The 24,299-nt window shown below is 35.4% G+C and overlaps 3 protein-coding genes and 1 pseudogene across 3 annotated transcripts; 2 read left to right on the top strand and 2 right to left on the bottom strand.

Moving 5' to 3' along the window:
* Positions 1-6,254: 6,254 nt before the first annotated feature.
* On the bottom strand, positions 6,255-9,874 carry LOC125593101 (annotated as a pseudogene).
* A 3,532-nt stretch (positions 9,875-13,406) lies between these two features.
* LOC106370582 (auxin efflux carrier component 5) lies at positions 13,407-15,755 on the top strand. Its single transcript, XM_013810588.3, has 5 exons — positions 13,407-14,168; positions 14,623-14,708; positions 14,814-14,971; positions 15,213-15,289; positions 15,380-15,755. Exons 1-5 carry the CDS (start codon positions 13,516-13,518, stop codon positions 15,450-15,452), a joined length of 1,047 nt encoding a protein of 348 aa, XP_013666042.1. The 5' UTR covers positions 13,407-13,515; the 3' UTR covers positions 15,453-15,755.
* Positions 15,756-16,233: 478 nt separating this feature from the next.
* BNACNNG54130D lies at positions 16,234-17,411 on the top strand. The gene is made up of 3 exons (XM_013812391.3): positions 16,234-16,662; positions 16,798-17,035; positions 17,135-17,411. Exons 1-3 carry the CDS (start codon positions 16,315-16,317, stop codon positions 17,251-17,253), a joined length of 705 nt encoding a protein of 234 aa, XP_013667845.1. The 5' UTR covers positions 16,234-16,314; the 3' UTR covers positions 17,254-17,411.
* Positions 17,412-17,445: 34 nt separating this feature from the next.
* LOC106372224 (transcription repressor KAN1-like) lies at positions 17,446-23,971 on the bottom strand. The gene is made up of 6 exons (XM_013812390.3): positions 22,756-23,971; positions 22,570-22,646; positions 21,448-21,493; positions 19,663-19,810; positions 18,168-18,276; positions 17,446-18,042 (listed from the first exon to the last, which is right to left on the bottom strand). Exons 1-6 carry the CDS (start codon positions 23,453-23,455, stop codon positions 17,938-17,940), a joined length of 1,185 nt encoding a protein of 394 aa, XP_013667844.2. The 5' UTR covers positions 23,456-23,971; the 3' UTR covers positions 17,446-17,937.
* Positions 23,972-24,299: the final 328 nt, after the last annotated feature.

Below are 24,299 nucleotides of genomic sequence, written 5' to 3'. Positions count from 1 at the left end.
CCTAACTTAGAAAGATGATACCCTTTAACAAAAAAAAAAAAAATTAGAAAATAATTACAAACATACAATGTTGTCTGGTCTATAAAGATTATACTCTATAACTGTAGCATATATATGAAATATCATGACGTCAAATAGACGCAAAACCTTAGAATGGATTTGGAATAAACTTTCAAATCATGCTAGCAATTTAGACATAACTGAAGAAGAATAAAGAAAATATGGACGAGGAAATGAGTGAAAACTGGAACATTTTCGATAATAACGTGACTATTGTCAGCACATTGTAGATTTCAGCCATCAAGTGATAAACAGAACTTATTCTAATAGCATTATTGTTACGTTTCCCTTACATTTATATGTGTTCTCCATCAATTTCACCAGTGAAGAAGCATCCTCCACGTTCCCATTTTTCTAATCCACCAGTTTTAATTCTTGTTCCATCAGTCAATATACCATAAACACAGATGAGACGATAATGTTTGTTTATTTCTTTGTTCCAAATCCTTGGAAAAGAAGGGGATTATTTTCTTTTTTCCAAACTATGAAATGTTATTATCAACTCAAAAATATAAATATGTGCTTTCCAGAACATTTTATGCCTCTGCATGATTCTCTAGTAATCAAGTTACATCAATTCTCTTATCATGAGTATATGTCGTAGTAAACGTTGTCGTGATTGATGAATGTGATTTTAAAACAAACATACGTCACAGAAATTAATTAAGGACTGTGATGTGAGTAATGTATGTTTTTCTGTAAACATGGAAGTTGTAGATATGTTCAGAGTTCATACTAGGCCTGGGCGTTCGGGTATCCGTTCGGGTTCGGATCGGGTGCTTCGGGTTTTCGGGTTTTCGGATGAAGAGGTACAGAACCTGTTCGGGTTATTTTATACTTCGGATCGGGTTCTGGTTTTTAAGGTTCGGGTTCGGGTTATTTTGGATATAACCAAACTGTATAACAAATAATAAAAAAAAATCTATGCATCCTTGATTTGACTTTATGAGACCAGAAACAATATTGTTGAAGTTAGAAGATTGAACAACTTAATATAAGATTTATGATCTTTCTGATTTGTTATTATGTTGAGGAACACGAGTCTGTATTCTTTTTCTTCGTGTAATTTCTATTTGTATTATATTGAATAGAAAATGGTAAAGAATCCATCTATTCATAAATCAAAATCAAAGAGACATCAAAATCAAACAAAAATCAAACCTGGATAATCATGAATGTTAAGCTCATGCCTGTGTAAAGAGCAAAGAAAAAACAAATCGCAAATCCTACTTGTAATCAAACAAAAATCAAAATCGCAAAGTATAGTGATTCAGATATGTAATCGATCATAAAATAAGTTTAATTATGTACTGAACATATACATTGAAGAATGAGAAGACGGAAAGATGAATGAGAATGAAAGATGTAAGTTTAGGGTTAGTAATATATATATATATATATATATATATATATATATATGGATACTTCGGGTAATTGGTTCTGGTATCAGATATAACCAATCGGGTACGGGTATTCGGACTGGTTGAATCCTAAACCCGTTCGGGTTTTGTAACTTCGGTTCGGTTTTCGGTTAGGGTTTTTCGGGTCGGTTTGGGTTCGGATTCGGGTTTCGGTTAATATGCCCACGCCTAGTTCATACCACCAAACCACCATTTACTAGTGATATTTGACCTTATAAAATGTGTTTTAAGTTTAAACATAGACTTTTAAATTTTTTTGACCAGGACAAAACGGAAGGATCATAGTTATTTTTACACATTTTATCTATTTATATGGCTATTTTCTCTTCAAAACTCACGACATGTTATTGTCAGATAAAAACATATAGTATGTTATATATAACTTCAGATAATTACTAATGGTGAGTAGTGCTTGAACAAACCCTCACTTTGTGAAGGGCACAAATACTCAATTCGGCATTTGTAATTTAAGCTTTTTTTTAAGGGCTTTTTGCAAGATTGACTCAAAACTCAAAGTCAAACCTAAAACTAACCCATGCTTTTTTTTGGATTTTTCTTTTGTCCTATTCACCCCACAAGTTCATGATATTCACGAAAATGCCATCAAATTTTTTTTATTTTTTTTTCCGAAAATGATATTTTTACTCTCTCACCCTCATCATCTTCAAGTAATTACAAGATTGCCATTGTCATCAATACCCCAACCACCATGAACAACCAATTTGAAGCTTTTAATGCACCTAAAATCGATTTACACTTTCTCTTTCTCACTTGTTATGAACTAAAAACAACATCTCTTTCATTTTGCCCCCATATTCATCCAAAAAACTCAAGCTTTTGATTCAAAATTTTTTATGGTTTATAGAGCCATTCAAGCATACTATTCTTGGTGGGTTACTTTCGTTTGAGATTCTGGGTGGTTGGAGAAGACTCTATATGCTAAGGAAGTCATCTCACTAGTTTAAGGTATGAAATTGATTTTTTTTTCCAGATCTGTTCGTGTAGAAGACTTACCCGTAAGTAGTCTGGCTGTAGAAGACTTACGTCAAACGGACGACTTCCTTTTAAGTCGTCATCTTTGTTTGTTAAAAAAAAATCTAGAGAATACCCTAGACGACTTACTGATAAGTCGTCTAGGATAAATGGGTTAGTTTTGCATTTGACCGAATTGTGTCAGATATTTGACTTTTCCTGGACGACTTACTAGTAAGTCGTCTCCGGGAAAACAAAAATTTCAATAGTTTATTAAATCTGGACGACTTATCTGTAAGTCGTCTCAGGTTACTTTTGCAATTGGAAAATTAAACTTAAATATTGAACTTTTCCCAGACGACTTACGCGGAAGTCGTCAAGTAAGACGACTTACTTTAAAGTCGTCCAGGATAAGCAAAGTCGTCAAAATTTATTTCCTAGATTATGGTCAAACCTTGCTTATCTCGGACGACTTTCTTGTACGTCGTCTGCCTGGACGACTTTCAAGTAAGTCGTCTGGGTAAAGTTAAATATATAAGTTTCTTTTTCGAATTGCAAACTAACCTGAGAATCGTCTAGCTTTAATAAAATATTGAAATTTTTGTTTTCCCTGAGACGACTTACTGGTAACTCATCCAGGAAAAGTCAAATATCTGATACAATTCGGTCAAATGCAAAACTAATCCATTTATCATAGACGACTTACTGGCGTCTAGGCTTTTTTTTTATTAACAAACAAAGCTGGACGACTTACTTGTAAGTCGTCCTATTTAAAATTCAATTGCAAAAATGACCTGTTTGGACGACTTACTGGTAAGTCTTCCAGACGACTTACTGGTAAGTCTTCCAGACGACTTACTGGTAAGTCTTCCAGACGACTTACTGGTAAGTCTTCCAGACGACTTACTGGTATGTCGTCTACGTCAATGTTTAGTAAACTTTCATTTTCTCTATGTTTACTAATGTGATTTATTTTAAATTTTTGTAGATGATGCGTCAGTTACATGCAGTGTATGGAGAATTTTTGTTGAATGATTGTCGTTGGGATTTTGTGGTTGATAATGTCAAATGAGCGAGAATCATTTTTTTGGGGGAAGGTTCGACACATGCTGAACTTCTTGCAATGGCTCAAGAAGATTATAACCTGGACATGAGCACATAATCTGTGGAGATAACCTACTCATTACCAGCAGAAATGATGCAGGCTCCAGACACCCCTCCTATTCATGTTACAAGTGATAGACAAGTTCGAAACTTGCTCGTGATAACCAAAACGCATGGAGTACGGCTTTGTGTATCAAGCCGTAGCAAGGTGGAAACGGTTTCAGAGTTCAGGGAAGATGATGAAGCTGATGAAGCTGATGAATGTTTTGAAGATGATGATGATGATTTGGTTGAAGATGAAAATCATGATGGGGAGGAGGACGATGGGGAGGAGGATGCTGGTATCTCTATTGTTGCTGAAGCGGACGAGAATGGTGAGGATTACAGTGTTTATGGAAAGGTTGAAGATGAGGATGAGGAAGATGATGATATGTGTTTTGAAGATATCGAAAAGATTGAAGGAGGAAGATCGAATGGTAACAATATCTATGTCAACCAGAGTTTTGTTAGCAAGGATGCACTGCTTTCAGAGCTGCGGTTGACAGCAGTGAGGTTTAAGTTCTCCTTCAGAATATACAAGTCAACGAAAACTCTCCTTGTGACAACATGTCCGGTTAGTGGTTGTCAATGGAAGGTCAGAGCGAGTGTGAAACATGGGACAAACACGTTTTGGGTAACAAAGTATGTGGAAAAACATACATGCTCAGCGGGAGACCGACTCGCTCAGCGGAGACACTGTACTCCGAAGTATGTTGGTAGGCTTTTCATTGATCGTGTTGGAATCATTGATGGGTTGAATCCGCAGCATATCACTGATGCAATGAAGAACATGTTTGGCATGACGCTTGATTACACCACTTCATACAGAGCACTTTTATATGCACAAACATTGGTGAGAGGATCAGCAGAAGATGGGTATTCGCGTCTGCCATCATATCTCGAGCAAATCTCCTTAGCAAATCCCGATTCTATCACGGCTATAGAACTTGATTCTATCAATAGATTTAAGTATCTATTTCTCTCTTTTGGAGCTTCTATCAAAGGTTTTAAGTATCAGAGAAGGGTCATTGTGGTGGATGGGACTCACCTAAGTGGGAAATATGGAGGTGTTATGTTAGTTGCAGCCGCACAAGATGGGAATTTTCAGATATTTCCATTGGCTTTTGGGATCGTAGATGCTGAAGATGAACCTTCTTGGGAATGGTTTTTCACAAAATTGGCTAGTTGTGTATCTGATGAGCAGCCTCTGGTGATAGTCTCTGACCGGCACGCGGCCATTAAAAGTGCGTGTGATAAGGTGTTTCCTTGGGCAACCCGAGGAATATGTTATTATCACCTTCAAGATAACATTGTCAAAAAGTTTAAAGGGAAACATCTCTTGTACTTGGTGAAAGGTGCTGCTTATGCTCATACGGTTTCAGATTTTGACCGGTACATGGCTGAGATACGGAGTGCAAACCCGGACCTTGCAACGTATTTGGAGAATGCCGACGTCAGCCTATGGTCAAGGGTTTATTGTCAGGGGGACATGTACAACATAAAGACAAGCAACATCGCTGAATCTATTAATTCCGCTCTGAAGCGAGCTAGAGGATTTCCGGTTCAGTTCCTGTTGGAGTTCATAAGGGAGAAGCTAGGAAAGTGGTTTTGGAAAAGGAGAGAAGATGCTTTGAGTCTCCCAACTCAACATAGTCGAGGTGTTGAATACTTGCTTGTTGTTCGATCGGAGATAGCGGATACGATGACGGTACAACCAATTGATGGGTGGCGATTCTTTGTGAAAGGTGGGAAAATGGACTATGTGGTTGATTTGGAACATGGAAAGTGTGATTGTGGTGTCTATGCAGTGGAGAAAATACCTTGCTCTCATGCTATAGCTGCTGGAACATCTGTTGGTTCACATATCTCCACACTTGTATGTCTAGTGTACTCAAAGGATTTTCTGTTTGCAGGATACTCAGAGAATATATATCCTTGTGTTGGACAACAAGTTGAGGAACGCACATGCTTTCCTCCGGAAGTAAAACGTGGTCCGGGAAGACAGAAGAAATCAAGATGGCAATCTTGGTTGGAGCTATCCAGGATGAGAGGACGCAAACCCCGGAAGCAACACATAGTTTATAGATGCTCAAAATGCAAGGAAACTGGCCATACGAAACCACAATGTAAGTCGTCCAGTGATTAGTCTTCCAGAAGACTTTCCATTAAGTCGTCCATAAGGTTGTCCAGTTAGTCGTCCATGGTTTTTTCTTCTAGAAGACCTTCAAGTTAGTCGTCCAGTGATTAGTCTTCCAGAAGACCTTCAATTAAGTCGTCCAGAAGGTCGTCCAGTTAGTCGTCCAAGGTTTTTTCTTCCAGAAGACCTTCAAGTTAGTCGTCCAGTGACTAGTCTTCCAGAAGACCTTCAATTAAGTCGTCCAGAAGGTCGTCCAGTTAGTCGTCCAGGGTTTTTTCTTCCAGAAGACCTTCAAGTTAGTCGTCCAGTGTTCAGTCTATGTACTAAAAATTTGTGTTATGAACTTATCTGTGTCAACTTCTTTGTCAAATTGCACTACCAAACAAATTTGAAATGGTCTTGCCCTTTATATTATCCGAAATATAGTTACAAAAGGTCACTGCTCAGAAGACTTTCCAGACTACTTATAGTTAAGTCGTCCAACATTCCAGACGACTTAACTGTAAGTCTTCTGCGCAGAATATAGTTACAAAATAGGGATCAAGTTCAAATACAAAATAGGGATCAAGTTCAAATACACACATCAGCCTAATCTATCATACAAAATAATCTAAAGTGGCATGTTTATCATCCGTCATACATACCCAGGATGTCATCCATGTCATTGTTTCCGAACTCATGCACGTCAGGAAGCTCTTGAAATATATCCACCGCCATCTTATCCCTCATACTCTTCACGTTGGGCTTAGCAAAGTCTTTTTTACTAAACTCTATACCAAGAGCATGACATTCAATGTACTTTAGAGTGTACACACCACAATCACCAGCTCGGGCCGGAGGTATATTGGTCGGTCTTTCATATGTGAATGGTTCCAGGCTGTATTGGGCACGTACTTCGTCTGAGGAAGCGCACTCAACAAGCAGATAATGGACCATGTAGAGAAAAGGCTCCATTACCACATCGAGTTCTTCTGGGGAGATACTGGAACAAATGCTGTCAAAGACGACTATGTGCCTCTTAGGGATCGATATCCACATAGCAATCCAATGACTGTCGGCGAAGTTTACTGGCACATAGATATCATCAATATCCGTCCCCCAAACCTTGTTCGATTGGTAAAATGATGGTATAGTGCCTGCATAATAATTCCACGCCCCACCAGGGAGTCTTCTTCCTAAACCGTTGTGATCGGGCTTCGAGTCCTTAAAATCCTTGAAGTTGAATCTCCATTGCTGAGCAAAGAGATGATCAAGGAAGCACATTCTCTCGCTCTTGAAATGTTGTGGGTTAGCGTCGTACCCCTTCCTCAGCACATTAATCCAAGCATCAATATGCTGCATATAAAATAGAGTACAAGTCAGAAGATATCAGACGACTTAGTGGTAAGCCTTCTACGTAGACGACTTACCAGACGACTTAGAAGTAAGTCGTCTGGTAAGTCGTCTACGTAGAAGACTTACCAGACGACTTACAAGTAAGTTGTAGACGAATTAAGTCGTCTGATAAGTCGTCTACGTAGAAGACTTACCAGATGACTTACAAGTAAGTCGTCTACGTCATAGCAGAAGACTTACACAGTCCTCCAGCCACTCTAGGGAGGTTCGGAGGATTTGATACCACCAAGTTCTACTTTTACGTGGTTTTTTATCGAGAGCTGTTCTATAATGACTGCAAACACAAAATGTTGAAAAGCAATCATGTTTTATGGGAAAAGCAAGCTATTATGTGAAAAGTAAGCTATTATGGGAAAAGCAAACACTTACGGACAAGATTTCAACCAATCAGCGAGCTCCTTCAACTTCGTCTTGTCAATTGGTGCAAAAGGATTATAGCCTGGATAAAGCTTTCTGTTTGAAATGATCACTCTGGCCGTGCTGTTTGCCGTATAAGGAGATTTCTGTGAGGCAACAAGTTTCCTTGTTCGATCACTCTTTGCACGGCAAAGTGCCAAAGCAGCATCCCTCTTTTATAGATATCTAGCATCCTCCTTTTGTAAATCTGAAACAGTGGATTGATTTTTGTCCAATAGAACAAGGCTCGGTTCTGGAGCTTTATCTTCCGAGGAACTAGCATCTGCGGACACAGCTGCGGGCACATCTGCGGGCACATCTGGACCTTTATCCTCTGCCAAGCTCTTCCTTCCCGCGTTCGTCCCATTGACACTTTCACTCTGCAATATACAAGATGGGTTTATACAATAATAACCAAAGATCCATTTCAAACAATAATAACCAATGAGTGTCTTCAAACATGAAACAAAATACATATATAAAATCCATACACTATAAACAAAGCACACATGTTCTGACATACAAGAAACAAAGCAAAAGCAACTTTTCAATTCTTATTCTTAAGACTTTGTCTAGTCAATCTCTTGTTGTGAGAGGATTCGTTACTAACCCCGGGTTCGAGCGTCGGTTTAGGTGGAGAGGTAGTGTTTTGAGATGATGTCCCTTTCCGTTTTGTGGTGATACCAACCTTCTTCTCCACAGCTTCCACCCTTTCCGACAGATACTTGATCTCCTTAAGGCACGTCCCAAACCCTTCCCTCATGGCATCAGCTATGTCCTTGAACATGGTTTTAATATCCTCTTTGGTCAACCCACCAACAGTCGTAGTCACCTCTTCACTAGCCTCTGCAGCTGCCTCTTCACTAGCCTCTGCAGCTGCCTCTTCACTAGCTTCAGCAGGTGCCTCTTTACGAGCTTTCTTCCGAGGTCTTGGACTGTCTTCCTTCACTACCTTTTTCTTCGCTGGACTCACAACCGCCGGCTTTGTATTGACCCAAGTACCGGTGACTTCCCAGCAATCCATGGTCCACTTCCACGGTTTCTTCACAAACATGAGTTTAATTATGTTCTCCGCGAGCGTGTCCTCAACATCAAACTCCCATTTTGGAAACATTTCACCAGTGTCCTTTTGAACAAAGTTGATCACCCTAGTATGTAGTAAATAGAAGATATGAAGTTAGATATTTGACGGATTAAGAAAGATGGAAAGAAAAGACTTCACAGACGACTTATAATTAAGTCGTCTGGAAAGTCTTCCAGCTGGACGACTTAGTAGACGACTTATAATTAAGTCGTCTGGAAAGTCTTCCAGCTGGAAGACTTAGACTTATAATCAAGTAGTCTGGATAGTCTTCCCAGACGACTTAATTATAAGGCTTCTACTAAGTCATCAAGCTGGAAGACTTTCCAGACGACTTAATTATAAGTCTTCTACTAAGTCGTCTAATTGGAAGACTTATCAGACGACTTAATTATAAGTTTTATGCGAAGTCGTCCAGATTGAAGTAAATACCTGACTGAGGATAGCCTCTTTAAACTGTCTGTGTCCTTTGCGACCCTTGTAAGCCAGTATCGGTGGAGACGGATTGTTTGGGAGAGGATTACCAAAAGTAGCACCCAATTCCGGAAGAGCTGTGTACACCCAGACCTGGAGAGCTTGCGCAAACCCATTAATAGTGTAACAACCCGAAATATCTCTGCCCTTCACAGAGTCCATCAGCACCTTAAACGCGACTCTCCCCCATGGATAATTCTCAAACCGTTCTAGCTCCATCACTAGCCTTGCCAGACTAACCCGTGTAGGGGTTGAATACTTTCTCCCTTCAATGTATCCAGTGAAGATGGCAAGGTACGCGAGCCGCTTGCGATCATCCCGAGACCACCCTTCGCATCTCTCAAGTGCTGCTATTATCTCCTGAGTAGATGGCCCAGCTTCGACATGAACTCCCAACATCTCCCAAAAAGAAGTCAACTCCTTTGTAACAACAGAGTGAGGTCTCTCAAGGTCCTCGATGTACTCGCAGTTTAGACCAGTGAGGTTTTCAAACTCTAACAGTGAAAACCTCACAGGTTCTGGACCAACGAGACTCCACAGCTCATACTTCTTCTTTATGTCCAGCTGGAAACCGAGCATGTAGTGAACCAGCCTTGAAGCCCAATCAAATCCCAGCTCTTGGAACTTGATGAAAACTCCCAACTTCGACTCCTTCAGCTCTTCATATTCATCATCATGAAGAGCTTTCTTTAAAGCAGCATGCAACGTCCAACAAGTATGATACGAAATGCTATGCACTGCGGGGGGCTCTTCCCCTAATGTATATATCCTACGGGGGAGTTCTGGCATCTCCATTTTTTTGCCTGCAAAACAATCAAAGACAACCATCTCAAACAATCAAAGACTTATAATTAAGTCGTCTGGCAAGTTTTCCAGCTGAAAGACTTATAATTAAGTCGTCTGGAAAGTCTTCCAGCGACGACTTAATTATAAGTCTTCCAAGACTTCCAGTTTTATGTTCACCTTTTCCTCAATCAATCACTCGACAGTAAGAGATATAACTTACCGGCGGCGGAGTTCAACGAGACACCTCTGAGAGAATGCGCGCTAGGGTTTCCTTTCGGATCTTAAATAGAGGAAGCGGCTGTGAGAACGGTGGTGAGAACGACGGTGATAACGGCGGAGAGATAACCGGCGGTGAGAACGATGAGAACGATGGATTAGAGAGAATCGACGGAAATCGCCTTCGAAATCGCCTTTGAGAGAAACGGCTTTAGGGTTTTCTGATTTTCGATAAACACTGAAAAAAAAACACCTTATATATGGCCGGTAAATAATCCGGTTAGGTTTAAAAGTACATTGTAAAATTAAAGGTTTGGTCCGTTTGGACGACTTACTAGTAAGTCGTTTGTTGAATACTGTACATCAGACGACTTACTAGTAAGTCGTCCCAGACCCTAAATTTAACCCCTAAACTAAATTGGCTAAATTAACTAACTAACCACGTTATAAATCCGTAGTTATACTTGAATAGTATTTACTATTCATAGAAATAAAAACACTTAGGTAAATTTTAAAGTTTTCAAAAAAACATTTATGCATTCCAAAATCTAACCCTAAGAACACATACAATATTACAACATATGTTGGCAAAACCTAAACCAAAGAATATCATGACTCACTACTTTCACTCATCTATGTTGAAAACAATTAACTTTTGTTATATCTTAATTTATATCTCTTAAAACATATGTTAATTACATGATTTCAATTTTTCACTTATCAAAATATTTTTTACAAAATTTTTAAATTATTTCTAAGTAAAACTAGCCCAGACGACTTACGGGGGTTAGAAACGTAAAAAAATTCGTTTTTTTTGTTTGTTCACAAGGGGTTGGTTGTAATTTCAATAGCTTTTTAGGTTACTTTTGCATTTGATTCAAGTTTGGATTAACCTTTGTGTTTGAAATCAAATTGTTAGTCATATTTGGTAATTTTCCTTTTTTTCTAACACCAATTTAAGCTATTCCATGCACATTTGCTTATATTTTTTTTTTTGAAAAATCACATTTGCTTATATTTCATGCAAAATAGCATATCCTTCGCCAGTTCTCCCATTTATAAAAGAATATGCAAATATTTTATTGAAAGATATGATTTGGGATTTTGGGTTAGTATTTTTCATATAATTCTTTAAAAATAGTTGGTAATGGTCACATGTGGTTGTATGTTATTACACGTGTATATGCATTATATGCTCGCCAATTCAAGACTTAATCTACCTATTAAATATATGTTTATTATATATATTCAATCTTTATAAAATGTTATTGCATGAACACATGCATTGGTGTAAATGGTTATTAAAGCATAGTTTACAATTATGCGAACTTGTAGCTCATTTGATAGTGGTCGACTTTTTCTATACCAAACACACTTTATTAATTATTATTTTCGTATCACAATTCTTTATTAATTAACTGAAAATCTTGTCAATAGGGAACCTAACTGATTAACATGACACAAAATACATATACTACTACAGCACTACTTCGACCCTTACAATTTACGAACAAGACAAGCTACATTAACATCTCCAACTCCTCTTCTGTGAATTTTTTTAAAAAAAGTAAAAAACAAAAAAAACGAGGTTTTAATTGTTTCTTTCAAAAATCATGCGCTTTAGAACGCATTTCATTTCCCAAAATAAAACGATGCATAATCACAGGCCTACTCTCTAGTCGCATTATCAATCTGCTAAGAACCATCAACACAACAGGTGAGAGAGTTGGGAGACGATATCTCACAGTCCGAAGTGCGACTTTGGGGCTCAGGCGGCAACCTCATTAGATGTTCTGCCACATTATAATCAATTATTTTATATTTATCAAAATAGTCAAATGCTGAAAGAAGTGTTTTACGTCATACAAAAATATTATACTCAATGTACAGAGGAAACAACTGGAATAGAATCATATGCTAGGGCACGGTCTGGTCAATTATACTGATAATGATAATTCTAGTTTCTCTCTATTAAATTAGTGGCTAATTATCTCTAAGTTAAATGCTTGCAATTATTTTATAGGAATTATGCCATATGGCTTATACTTTGGCCTGGCAGAGCATTAGCAGTAGCACTATGTTATAGAAGCAGTATGCTGCAGGATCTGTATGCTTTTACTGACTGTTTAATAAGATGATTGGTAGAGCAGAATGAATATGTTATTTAAAATTATTATAAAAATTAGTATATAATATATAATATATTTATTTTTAATTAGTATATTAATATATTTATGGGCAAATCTCCAAAATAGCATATTACTAAGTTTATATCACAAAAATAGCATTCAAAAACTAAAACGACCAAAATAGCACCTTTTTAAGTTTATCCTTAGAAAATTTTAATTTTTTTATTTTTCAAAATTTGAAATCTTATCCCCAAAACCTCATTTCTCAACTCTAAACCCTAAACCCTAAACTCTAAACCCTAAACGCTAAACTCTAAACCCTAAACCCTAAACCATAAACCCTAAATCCTAAACTCTAAACCCTAAACCCTAAACTCTAAACCCTAAACCCTAAACCCTAAAATCTAAACCTTAAACCCTAAACACTAAACCCTAAACCCTAAACCCTAAACCCTAAATCCTAAACCCCACCCTTTAACTCTAAACCCTAAGTTTGTGACTTTTGATAAAACATTAAGTGCTATTTTTGTGAGTTTTGACCTTGAGTGCTAGTTTGGGAACATAAACTTGATTTAGTGCTATTTTTGTCTTTTTCTCTATATTTATTTTTAATGAATATATTTCTAATATATATATATATAAATATATTAACATATAAAGTTAAAAAGATATATAATTAATTTATTTTATTTAAAATTTAAAAATTATGTTTATATCAAAAAATATTATTTAAAAATAAATTTTATAATTAAAAATATATATTTTAAAATAATATTTCACATTTAAAATAAATTAAATTATATAAAATTAAATTATATATTTTAAACGTGAAAAACTATTTTTTTTAAAAAAAAAATTATTATAAATTAATTTTAGAAATCAAAATTTTATTTTCTGGATATAAAAATAATTTTATGATATTATTAAATAAAATAAATGAATTAATTATATATTTTCCTTAATTTTATAAATTATAGATGCAAATGCTCTTATAAAAACTTCATGTGAAAGCATTGGCCATAGAGCATTTGGAGATCATTTGCATTTAGTAAATGCTTCTCTAAATATACCATTGTTATACCAAAAATCTCGGTTTACTTGTTTGGTTTATATTACTCATGTATACTCATATATTTCTTTTTTTTTCTTCATTTTTAAATAACTAAAATTGTATCTATAAATATAAACATATTGGTTATGTCTTACCACATTCACTATCTACTTTCTTTCCCTTTGCTTAGTACTTGCAAACTTCCAAGTCCCAGAAATCAAACTACAACTTAAACATTTTTTTCTAGTAAAACCATGATCACTGGAGAAGATGTTTACAAGGTTATTGAAGCAATGGTTCCGCTCTATGTAGCTTTAATCTTAGGCTATGGTTCGGTGAAATGGTGGCACATCTTCACTCGTGATCAATGTGATGCCATAAACCGTCTCGTTTGCTATTTCACCCTACCGCTCTTCACCATCGAGTTCACGGCTCATGTCGATCCATTCAACATGAATTACCGGTTCATCGCAGCCGATATCATCTCTAAAGTCATCATAGTTGCGGTCTTAGCGTTTTGGGCAAAATATAGCAACAATGGAAGCTATTGCTGGTCCATTACTAGTTTCTCTCTATGCACTCTTACAAACTCGCTTGTCGTGGGTGTGCCATTGGCTAAGGCGATGTACGGACAAGCGGCTGTTGATCTCGTGGTCCAATCCTCGGTGTTTCAGGCAATCGTGTGGCTCACACTCTTGTTGTTTGTGTTAGAGCTCAGAAGAGCCGGATTCAATACGAATAGTAAGGAAGAAAATATTAATATCGAAGATGGCAGAAAAGATATTGCGGTCGTCGGAGAGCAGAAGTCGTTCGTTGAGGTCATGTCCGTCGTGTGGTTAAAGCTTGCAACGAATCCGAATTGCTATTCTTGCATCCTTGGGATCGCATGGGCTTTTATATCTAGCAGGTAAAACTGAATCTTTACAGTATACACTAGGTTTATAAAATGTTTAACAAAGCGTTAAGTATGTGTGATCAGGAGACACTAAAGCTCGACGTCTAACATCTGAATAACCGTTTAAACTTCCTGAAAACATCAAAAATTTGACGTTTAAACAATATTTACTTTTCCGTCTAGTGCCTCACAACCTATGATAAAATGGTGATGGAACACGATTGTTTCTTTGTCTGTACGTTAGCCTTTCCAAGTTAAAATGTTCTAGAAATTATAACAAGGTGACATATACGCAAACGTACATGCAAAGAAACTATCATGGCCGACCATAATCTAGAGTCCTATGCAAACCAATTTTGAAAACAATGGGTTTAGGGTTTTGATTTTTTATTGTGTAATGGTATAAAATTTGATAAACATGATATGTAACAAACACTTGACTCTTTTTAGTAACTGATTAAAATAGATGGCATTTTGAGATGCCGGGAATAATGGAGGGATCGATTCTTATAATGTCAAAAGCAGGAACAGGAACTGCCATGTTCAATATGGGTACGTTTATTTTATGTTCAAATAATTATCTATGTAAAAATTACCTAGCCATATTGAGATATTAATTTATAACACATGCAGTAATAAAATTGATTATATACGCAGGGATATTCATGGCACTTCAAGAGAAGTTTATAGTATGTGGAGCAAGCTTAACTGCGTTGGGGATGGTCTTGAAGTTTATTGCCGGACCCGCCGCCATGGCTATTGGTTCTATCGCCGTTGGCCTCCACGGGGATGTCCTCCGCGTCGCCATCATTCAGGTCATTATCCTTAATTGTATTTTCATTACGGTGTGGGTTTTTCTGTTTATAAGACAAAAGAAAGCAAAGGACATGGAATATTCGGTTTTATTTTAGTTTGATTTAATTCTAAGCAAATTTGATACACCAAATTCATTCCTTTCATCCACTAGCTAGGATACAAACTTGATGTTTTTTTCACGTCTCAGAAATGCAATACTTTATTTGTTTTGAGTTTATTGATAAATTACTTTTATTACAGGCTGCTCTGCCACAATCAATCACCTCGTTCATTTTTGCTAAGGAATATGGATTACATGCAGATGTTCTAAGCACAGCGTAAGTCTAAATTACAAAAAGTCTGTCTAATTTAAAAAAAAAAGTATTTTTGGTTACACATTATTCAGTTTTAAGTTGTGATAAATGTAGGGTGATATTTGGGATGTTGGTCTCTTTACCAGTGCTCGTCGCCTACTACGCAGCTTTGGAGTTTATTTATTAAGTAAATTTAAAATATTATATATATATATATATCAATGGTTGTCTCTTAATTAACTTTTTCGCTCTCTTTTTAGAGCATGATTATTAGAGGGTTCTTAGTTTCTTTAGTTCAAAGTTAAAAGACGAGTTCTTATATTCCGCCAAGAACCCCGCAATAATGATGCTCTTAGATTTGGTCATTTTTCACAACATCTGTTCCCTTAAAGGGGATTTTGAAGTGCATTTGAGACATGGTAAACCATACATAAAACTGACCAATTATTGTTGAAAGCATATCTATAAATTAATATATGATTTTACTGTCCCGCAAATGTGTTCTAGTACTTTAATTAATATTCTGTTGGTGATATGTATTAAACAAGAAAAAAAAAAAACTGTAAGAAAAAAAAAGCTTCTAAAACTGATGGCATCGTACTCAGATTCAGATATGAAATTTCAGTATATTGTTAAAATTCTTTGAGAAAAATACAAGACCTTTATATTTGAATTAGAAAGAAAAAAACACTAGAAATCAGAATATTTGAATCAAAAATGCAGATTATATATATGCAAAAGGTTTGGTTATCCATCAGGTCAAATGTATAAAATAAGTTAAGAACATATTTAATCATAAAAATGTGATAGCAGAAACCAATTCATAACTTCAATTACAGAGGCGGTACGTTGTTCTACTCTAGCAAACCAATAATTATTACCTTTAAGAGGCCGTAACAAGCGAATGGGCCTTGATAGAAGCCTTACAAGCCCAAATAATAAAAAGTCAAATAAAGAGAAACTACACGTGGAAGACACACTACACATGGCCGATCTCTTCTAAACAGCTGTTCCCATCTTTCGTCAAATCCCACGAACAGCCTTGAGACATGTCGGAAGATCACGCCCATACGGAGAAGAAATCCCACGCAGACGGTGGCGATGATGTCGGAGAAATCGTCAACGGAGGGACGGTGAATATTCGCCGCGGAACGGACTATGTGGCTGTTAAGGAGGAGGAGGATGATACGGAGAGTCTTTACTCCTTGGTTTGCGTCATGATCGGTTCGATCCTGTTCCCGGATTCGAAAACCTACTCGTCTCCTTTGCTTCAACGAATGAGAAACTCCGTCTCCGAGAATGGCCCGAAACTTCGAGAAGCTTCTCGCAAAACTTCACGCGAGATTCTCCAATGGACTCGTCATGGCAGCCCGCTTCGTTCACTGCTTGTCATCACTGTAAGTCGATTTGATTTGATTCTCTCATTTACAAAATAAATATTGAAACTTTATTGTATTTTGAGCATTATTAGTATTCATATATAATTAGAGTTTGGTACTTTATTGAACCCATTTGAGTTATGTTTGTTGCAGATGGGAACAATAGCTCTTCTTACAACAATGGCTTTGGTTGTCTTCACGCTCTTCTTCGTAGCTGCAACAGCCAACGCAATCATAATCTCTCTTTTGGTTTCACTTGCTGTTGCTGGTGGCTTCTTGGCTCTCTTCTTTCTCTCCTTGACTGCTATTTACATCGGAGCCTTATCTGTTGCTGCATTCGTCATCTCTACCGCTACGGTTTCAGCTGTTTTTTGCGTCTTGATTGCTTCAGGTTTATAATATACTCTGCTCTGATTCTGTTTTGCTTCCTCCTCTTTTGAGTTTTCCTTTTAATGTATTGATTGAATGGAATGAATTTGGTATGGATCAGGTTGGATTGGGTTCTTCTACGCTGTGTGGTTGGGAGCAAGAGGAAGCCTGCGCTTGGTGAAGCAAGTGATGGGATTAGCCATTTCAGTTAATGGTTTAAACATCGACTCATCTAGCTGAGAAGTCTCTACAGAGTTTGTTGATAAACCCAAAGTTTTGGTCTACCGTGTTGTTAATGAAAGTTTATATGAATGTTTTTATGTACTGAACTTTGTTGTAAAGCAGCAGAGAACCAGAAGAATCTTTTCAAGAAATCAATAGTGAACGTTTGTGATCAATGACTGGATCTGTGTATGTTTGTGTGTGTTAATGTACTTAAAAATGATTAGTATACATAAGAAATCAACTCAGGTCTCTCTCTACATTTATGTTGCAGAAGCCAAAAGATAACAAGGAACCCTCTACCTCACCAAGAGGCTTTCCAAGAGGGGAAATAAAAAACTTTCACCAAATTTTGGTGATCTTCCAATTATATAAATGATAACACCACAGATCAACTCTAGATATAAAGAAACCCAAGAAAACCAAAACAAAAACTCATACATTGATCATTCACTTTATAATCAAACCATCAATGGAACTTGAGAAGAAGAAGAAGAAGAATCTCCAACGTTTCTTCCTTTTTTTTGTAATGATTCTCTATCTGCAAAAATCAACACTCTTGAGCGGCTTAGCTCTCTACGAGTTCTTCAACTTTTCAGCTGAGAGATTCATTGTAACGATGACATAGCTGCATACATATTCCAAATATATGTATATATAGAGAAAAAAACAGTATATTCAAATCGAACTGGATCAAGAAAGTCATTTCTCGTGCCAATCGGGTCTTCCTAATGTAAACTCCAAACTTGGATTGTTACAACTAAGATCTCCACACCTCTTTGTTTGATCGCTCGATCGTTGTTGCTCCTGCGAGTTTACTTTAGTTAGAATTTTTCTTTTATAAAAAAAAAAGACCTAAGAAAAACAATATCGTTATGTAAGATAGTTATTAGTTTTTTTTTTGTGCACCAAAGATAGTTATTAGTTAGAACCTGATTTTGAAGGATGGATCTTTGATGGTGAGAGATCACCGATGTTGATGACGTTCTGATCATCGTATCTACGTCGCTTGAGTAGTTATTACTTAATGGCCATGTCTCTCTGTTAAATGATTTTAAACAATAAAGAAAAAAATAAATCAGTGAACCTTTTGTCTAATTTATGCATGGATAAAAAAAAATTTGTATTCATAAACTTCAGAACCAAGGTAATTAGTTTTATCAAGATAACAAAAGAGGTCGCTTACTTCGGCCAACTATATCATTAAACAATTGATAACTAGGTGTTTTGCCCGTACATGCGAGCATAAATATTTTATAATTATTTATTAATATATACATTGCTAATTAAGAAACTATAAGGAGGAGAAATTATTATTTATGTTTTCATTTGAAATTTTTAACGTTTTATAATTTTTTTGAAAATTTATTTGTATGCTATAATGATTATTAATAAATTCATTCAAGATTATCTTTTCAGTTATAAAAAATGATAATTACTTGATTACTATTTAGTTATGTGTTTTTTGTTTTTAAAATTTTTATTTTTTATTAAAATATATTTTTGGACAACAACAAAATATATATAGGAATTATCTTTTTATTTTAAAATATATTTTTATATTTTCGATAATTCTTATTATTATTAATTTTAATCACTTATATTATCAAAAAATTAATACTCACTTCGCAATTAATAGTATAGATAGATACAATCTATATATTAATACTCAATAAAATAATTCTAATTTAAATTTTTTATCCAACTAATTATTATTTTATAAAAAATATTATTTAAATTCGTCAAATATAATAATTTCTGCATTATTAATTTATATAAGTTTTTATTATACTTGTATTTTCTCAAATCCAAACACCAATTAAAAATGGTAAACCACATGATGAATTTGTTTTAATTAAAAATTCTATCAATCTATACTATAAAAATGGTAGTCACGAATAACGTATTTGTATGTTACTATTCAGCTCATAATATACTGTCTACATGACATACATATGAACAAAGTTGTAATTTTACTAGAGTATGAACCATAAGGACCTAAATCAAGTAGTATAAATTTAAACCTCGGAACGTGTAACTATAATCAGCTACAAACCCTAGATACTAAACAATCTCATCTCACTGTAACCTAAACCACCACTTTAATTTTGGTTCACTCAAAACAAAGAAAATTAACAAACAGGAAACATTATCCAGAATTCTATTGTTGTTAGATGAATGTATTTGGAATAAACGAAAGAATTGTTACATGAACTTGGTAGGAAGTAGGAACAATTAGGTAGGAGAACCCTAAATCATACTATATTATATTCGGTCAATCTCACTTTTTTTTGGGCAACCGGTCAATCTCACTTAAACTAGCGAAAATCATGTTCTATACATATCGTGTGACACATGTATATATATATGTATGATTATGTCAAAAACAAAATATGTATGATAAGATTATAATACGTATAAACGTACCGTGAAGAGTTACTCCAACGAGGTTGTGTGGAAGGAAAGTCAATTTCTTGATGGGGAGAAGTATCGTCAGATTGTGCCTTTTGATCTGTCGATGATTGATGATGAACATCATTTCCATTTATACCCATTTCTTCTTCTCCTGACCCATCTGTAAATAAATTTTAACCTTTATCAAGTTTCATCTCAATTCTTTTTCGCTTTAAGGGTTCTTGTTTAAAATTGTACAATTATTGTAAGCTTTTGGTAAAAGACGATGCAGTGAAGAAATTGCTTTTCTTTAAATGTTTATTCAGCTTTTGGCTTGACTAAAATCTAACATACCCCTCCCCCCCCCCCTCCAAAAAAAAAACTTGGAAATTGTGCCAAATAGCAAGACTAAAAATGAATATCTACGGTGTGCAATGAAAATACATAATCCATATGAAAATAAAAAGACTTGATATCTATTTCAGCGTACGAAAAATTATTCAGATTTGAATTACTGATTTTCTGGGAGGCAAAGACTTAATAGTTTATATGATTTACTAGTCATTTGATCGTTTTCCTCGTTTTAGTAGAGAATATCAGCATTGCCGATAATGAATGTTTGTTTAGTTTGCTTTGAACCTTCACGATTTAACTTTAGGGTTTCAATCAAAAGAAAGATAAAGCCTTGAGTAGGCCTGGGCATAAAATCCGGAACCGAACCCGAACCGAAAAACCCGACCCGTTATCCGATCCGAAACGTACAAATAACCGAACGGGTCTTGTAGGGTGGTACAAAAAATATCCGAACCCGAAGTGTTATTAACCGAACCCGAACGGGTAACCCGAAAAATCCGAAATTAATAGTCAATATAAATATTTTGAAATATATATAAGTATTCCAATTATTAAATTCAATATTTGTGGTAATATTATATACAATAATAAATATTAAAATTTTAATAAATGTTTTAAGTACACAATTAGTTATAAATAAGTATTTTATAATTTGCTCATTGAAATAAAAAGTCTATTCTCTATAAGGCAATACATATTTTTTACTAATGATTTGTTTTCATGCTTGATTTAACATTTTATTGTTATTTTATCAATTTTATATGTGATAGATTAATTTTTATTTAATTTAGATGTTTTTCTTTATGTTTTACTTCAAAAAATTTGTTTTTTACTTTGGTTATATCCGAACCGAACCGATATAACCCGAATCCGTACGATATATGATTACTTTATGGGTTTTATGATGCAATAAAATTTTGAACCGAACCCGAAGTGTTATTATCCGAACCCGATCCGTACTAATAAAATTTTAGTATGGGACCTAGAATCGTAAACCCGAAAACCCGAAAAACCCGACCTGAATGCCAACGGGTACCCGAACGCCCAGGCCTAGCCTTGAGCTTGACCAATCTCATAGGGTTTGTTTTACAATTATTATCGGGAAAATGGAATATATGGTAGGAATAGTAAAACTAAATACTAAAATAAAATAGTAAAAATAATTGTAATACTTCTACGTTCAAATAAATATATATAAACACCAAATCACATATTCAAATCTAATTGGATATTAACCGAGAGCAGTTATCATGATCAGTAAATTACTGTAATGATTATTTATACTGAACCTAAAATCTGCTTAAATTTTGTTGGAGAATCAAAGCTTTATTGTATATTTTTCTTATTATAAACCAGTGGCATCTCTTTAGCATATATAAAGCTGAAAAGCTATTCTGAAGAATGTGAACATGCGGTGTGTGTATGTGTGTAAAGTCAGGTCGAGTTGTTCGGAATTACACATACCTGATGAAGCAGCAGGCTTGTTAGTGGTCTTAACAGTTCGATACATCTGCAAAGGAAAAAAGAAAAGTAAAAGGCTTTAGATCTCTAAAACTAAATGATAAATTTAAGCAAGGATATAGTACAAAACAAATAAAACGGACAAAAGATCCTGATAAACTAAAAATATTATTTTGAATGTATGATACAGCTGACAAAACTGGAGACATATATGCAGACACATATGAGCTTTATATAATTAAATAAGTAATATATACTCCCTATGTTTTATTATAAGTATCGTTTTAGTTTTCGACACACGGATTAAGAAAACAATTAATTTTGTACATTTCTTATAAAAAAACACTATTACCTATACACCTAACCATATTTCAACCAATATAAAAATAAATTTTGCATAAAATTAATAAATTTTGCATTGAAAATCGAAAACGACACTTATTTTATAACGAAATTTTTTTTCTAAAACGACACTTAATATGAAACGGTGGGAATACGCAAATGTGTGGTTTTCTGGGTTTGTCTTGAAACTAGTGTTGTACGACTAATGAATTATTTATAGTTTTAAGACCACGAGGTTGATGTCTGAAAGAAGGTTGAGTAATTGAAAGATTGTATTATTATCATTGAGTAATGATGACTACTTTTGTCCCCTCTTCCTATTTTATTTTAAAATAAGAATTATAATTAAAATAAATTCTATCACCTCAATTCTCTAGTTGTTTAATAATTCTCAGAAAAGGTTTCAGTCTCTCAAAGCTCTAACTACTCTCTCTCTTTAAATTCATTCATCTGCTTCAATATCTTGGCAATTGTGCCATCTCTCCAAAAAATGACTAAGCTTAAAGGAAAGGCAAATCAAGAAGATAAAAATAAAACATTAGAGCTGGAGCACAAGCTTTAAAGATTTCAAAACTATTCATTGCTCTGATGATGATGAAACTATGAAATATCCCTAATTAGAGAGAGAGAATCTTAAATGGTAAAGAACTATACATTGACTAGGCTTATTATAGGGGAAAGGAACCAACGAGAAGATGAGAGAAAACCCAAAATTAACAAACATGTGTATAAACACAACAGTACCTTTTGTTCAATTTAGTTTCAAATGGAGTGTAGATTTACCTGCAAATGGCTCTTTACATGAGCTAGAGTCAAGTCCTTAACATCCATGAGCTCAAGAACCGACTTCGGAGTTGCTCCTTTATTCACAACAAGAATAAGAACAAATTAAAACTTTTTTTAGAATAAATTATTTAAAGAAAAAGGAAAGACATTCCGAATGAGATTATAATGTAAATGTGTGCCTACTTTCATGGCCGCCTAGAAGCTCAACGGCATGAACAAACCGCGCGTGGAGGCTACTCGTCCAACGCATCCTCGGAGCTCTCATGCTCCGTTTTGTCGGCATCTTAGGCAAGAATCTTGATCTGATCATCCCGTGATGATGAGGAGAAGAAGAGTCCGTAGATCCAACAACTCCATAATGATTATGATGATGATGATGATGCAAAGGAACACCTCTTAGCCTTGGAGAAGACTGTAACGACCGGTAAGCGTTGTTATAGCCGGAAGATGAGTTTAATATTGAGATTTGATCCAAGTCTCCTCCTCCTCCAAGAGAAGGTAAAGAGGTTTGTTGGTGGAAAGGGAATGAACGGTTCTGATAGACTGGGATGCCTCTAATCGGACGGTGGATATTGTTAATATCTGATTCATTGACTCTTTGATGAAGACTTCCACCATTCAGGATAGGGTTGTTGTAATGCTGATGATGAGGAAGATTTAGGTTTCTTGGATCAGGACAATGGATGATTCTTGTGGTTGGATTTGAACTAGGGTTATGGTGATGAGACAAGGAGAGCTCGAAGTTTGATGATCTGTTGTTGTCGGTTTGGGATGGTCTTCTATAATGTTCTTTGGAAGTAATATCTGGAAGACTGATGTTGAGAGAAAGATCAGGGAGAGTTGTAGTGTTTGATTTTGGTTTCTCTAGAAAAACTCCTTCCATGGAAATAGTTAAGACAACCTTCAAGAAACCTCCTCTTATTATTGTTGTTGCTACTGATGATGGTGATGAATGATGAGGGTGGGTGATGAGTTTTCTTTTGTTTATTTCTCTTGAGGGTTTTGCTTCTGAATTTAAAAATGATATTCTCTAATATAAAAGAGGGATTCTTTGAGCAAAGAAGTCAAAAGGGTGTCTGAAAGATTTGATATTATTTTCCTCAATTTCTCTCTCTATATCTCAGAAGAAAAGAAAAAAGTGATAGGGATGAAGTTAAAGAGGAAAAAAAAAAAAAAGAAGTTAAAGAGGAGCTTTGAAGAGGAATATAAGGAAGAGAAGAGAGAGAAGTTGAGTTATGAATGTTCTTGAAGAAACAAACATGCTCAAAGTAAGACGCAGAGAGAGAGAGAGAGAGAGAGAGAGATAGGTATGTGTGTTGTGAAGCAAAGGCAGAAGAGAAAAAGGAACAAAACTAAATCCAGGAAAATAAAAACAGGTAAGAGAGAGATGTGTGCGTATGTACATGTGTATGTATCAATGTATGTGTTTATGTATGAGATGTTCCTCGAGAGCATGGGGGTGATTGGTAGTTGCTGTAGGTGCTGTCCACAGCCTTATTTATTTCTAAAGCACCAAATTCAGAGCAATCAAGCTTTAAATTTTTTTTTGAAGCCACAGCTCTAGAAATAACCTACAGCTGTACAAGTGCTCTGCAGGGCCAAATATCCAAAGCAAATTTTTAGTGCTTTCATAAAATTCTACAGCAATAAAATTTAAAGCCACAGCAAAAAATCTACAGATTTTTTTCTACAGCAAAAATTTTAAAGCTACAGCCATTACCAATCGG

The sequence above is a fragment of the Brassica napus genome, chromosome C9, assembly GCF_020379485.1.
Source record: "Brassica napus cultivar Da-Ae chromosome C9, Da-Ae, whole genome shotgun sequence".
NCBI classification, from domain to species: domain Eukaryota; kingdom Viridiplantae; phylum Streptophyta; class Magnoliopsida; order Brassicales; family Brassicaceae; genus Brassica; species Brassica napus.
Note: the sequence above shows the minus strand (reverse complement) of the source record. Positions and strands in the feature narration are given on the sequence as shown.

Excerpts from the sequence above, each read along its gene's own strand:
- LOC106372224 (XM_013812390.3), bottom strand. The coding sequence starts at position 23,455 with ATGGAAGGAGTTTTTCTAGAGAAACCAAAATCAAACACTACAACTCTC. Across the intron at positions 21,494-22,569 it reads ATGTAAAGAGCCATTTGCAG|ATGTATCGAACTGTTAAGAC; the intron begins GTAAATCTACAC and ends TTTCCTTTGCAG. Across the intron at positions 19,811-21,447 it reads CAAGCCTGCTGCTTCATCAG|ATGGGTCAGGAGAAGAAGAA; the intron begins GTATGTGTAATT and ends ATTTATTTACAG.
- BNACNNG54130D (XM_013812391.3), top strand. The coding sequence starts at position 16,315 with ATGTCGGAAGATCACGCCCATACGGAGAAGAAATCCCACGCAGACGGT. Across the intron at positions 16,663-16,797 it reads GTTCACTGCTTGTCATCACT|ATGGGAACAATAGCTCTTCT; the intron begins GTAAGTCGATTT and ends TGTTTGTTGCAG. Across the intron at positions 17,036-17,134 it reads TTGCGTCTTGATTGCTTCAG|GTTGGATTGGGTTCTTCTAC; the intron begins GTTTATAATATA and ends GGTATGGATCAG.
- LOC106370582 (XM_013810588.3), top strand. The coding sequence starts at position 13,516 with ATGATCACTGGAGAAGATGTTTACAAGGTTATTGAAGCAATGGTTCCG. Across the intron at positions 14,169-14,622 it reads TGGGCTTTTATATCTAGCAG|ATGGCATTTTGAGATGCCGG; the intron begins GTAAAACTGAAT and ends TGATTAAAATAG. Across the intron at positions 15,290-15,379 it reads GCAGATGTTCTAAGCACAGC|GGTGATATTTGGGATGTTGG; the intron begins GTAAGTCTAAAT and ends TGATAAATGTAG.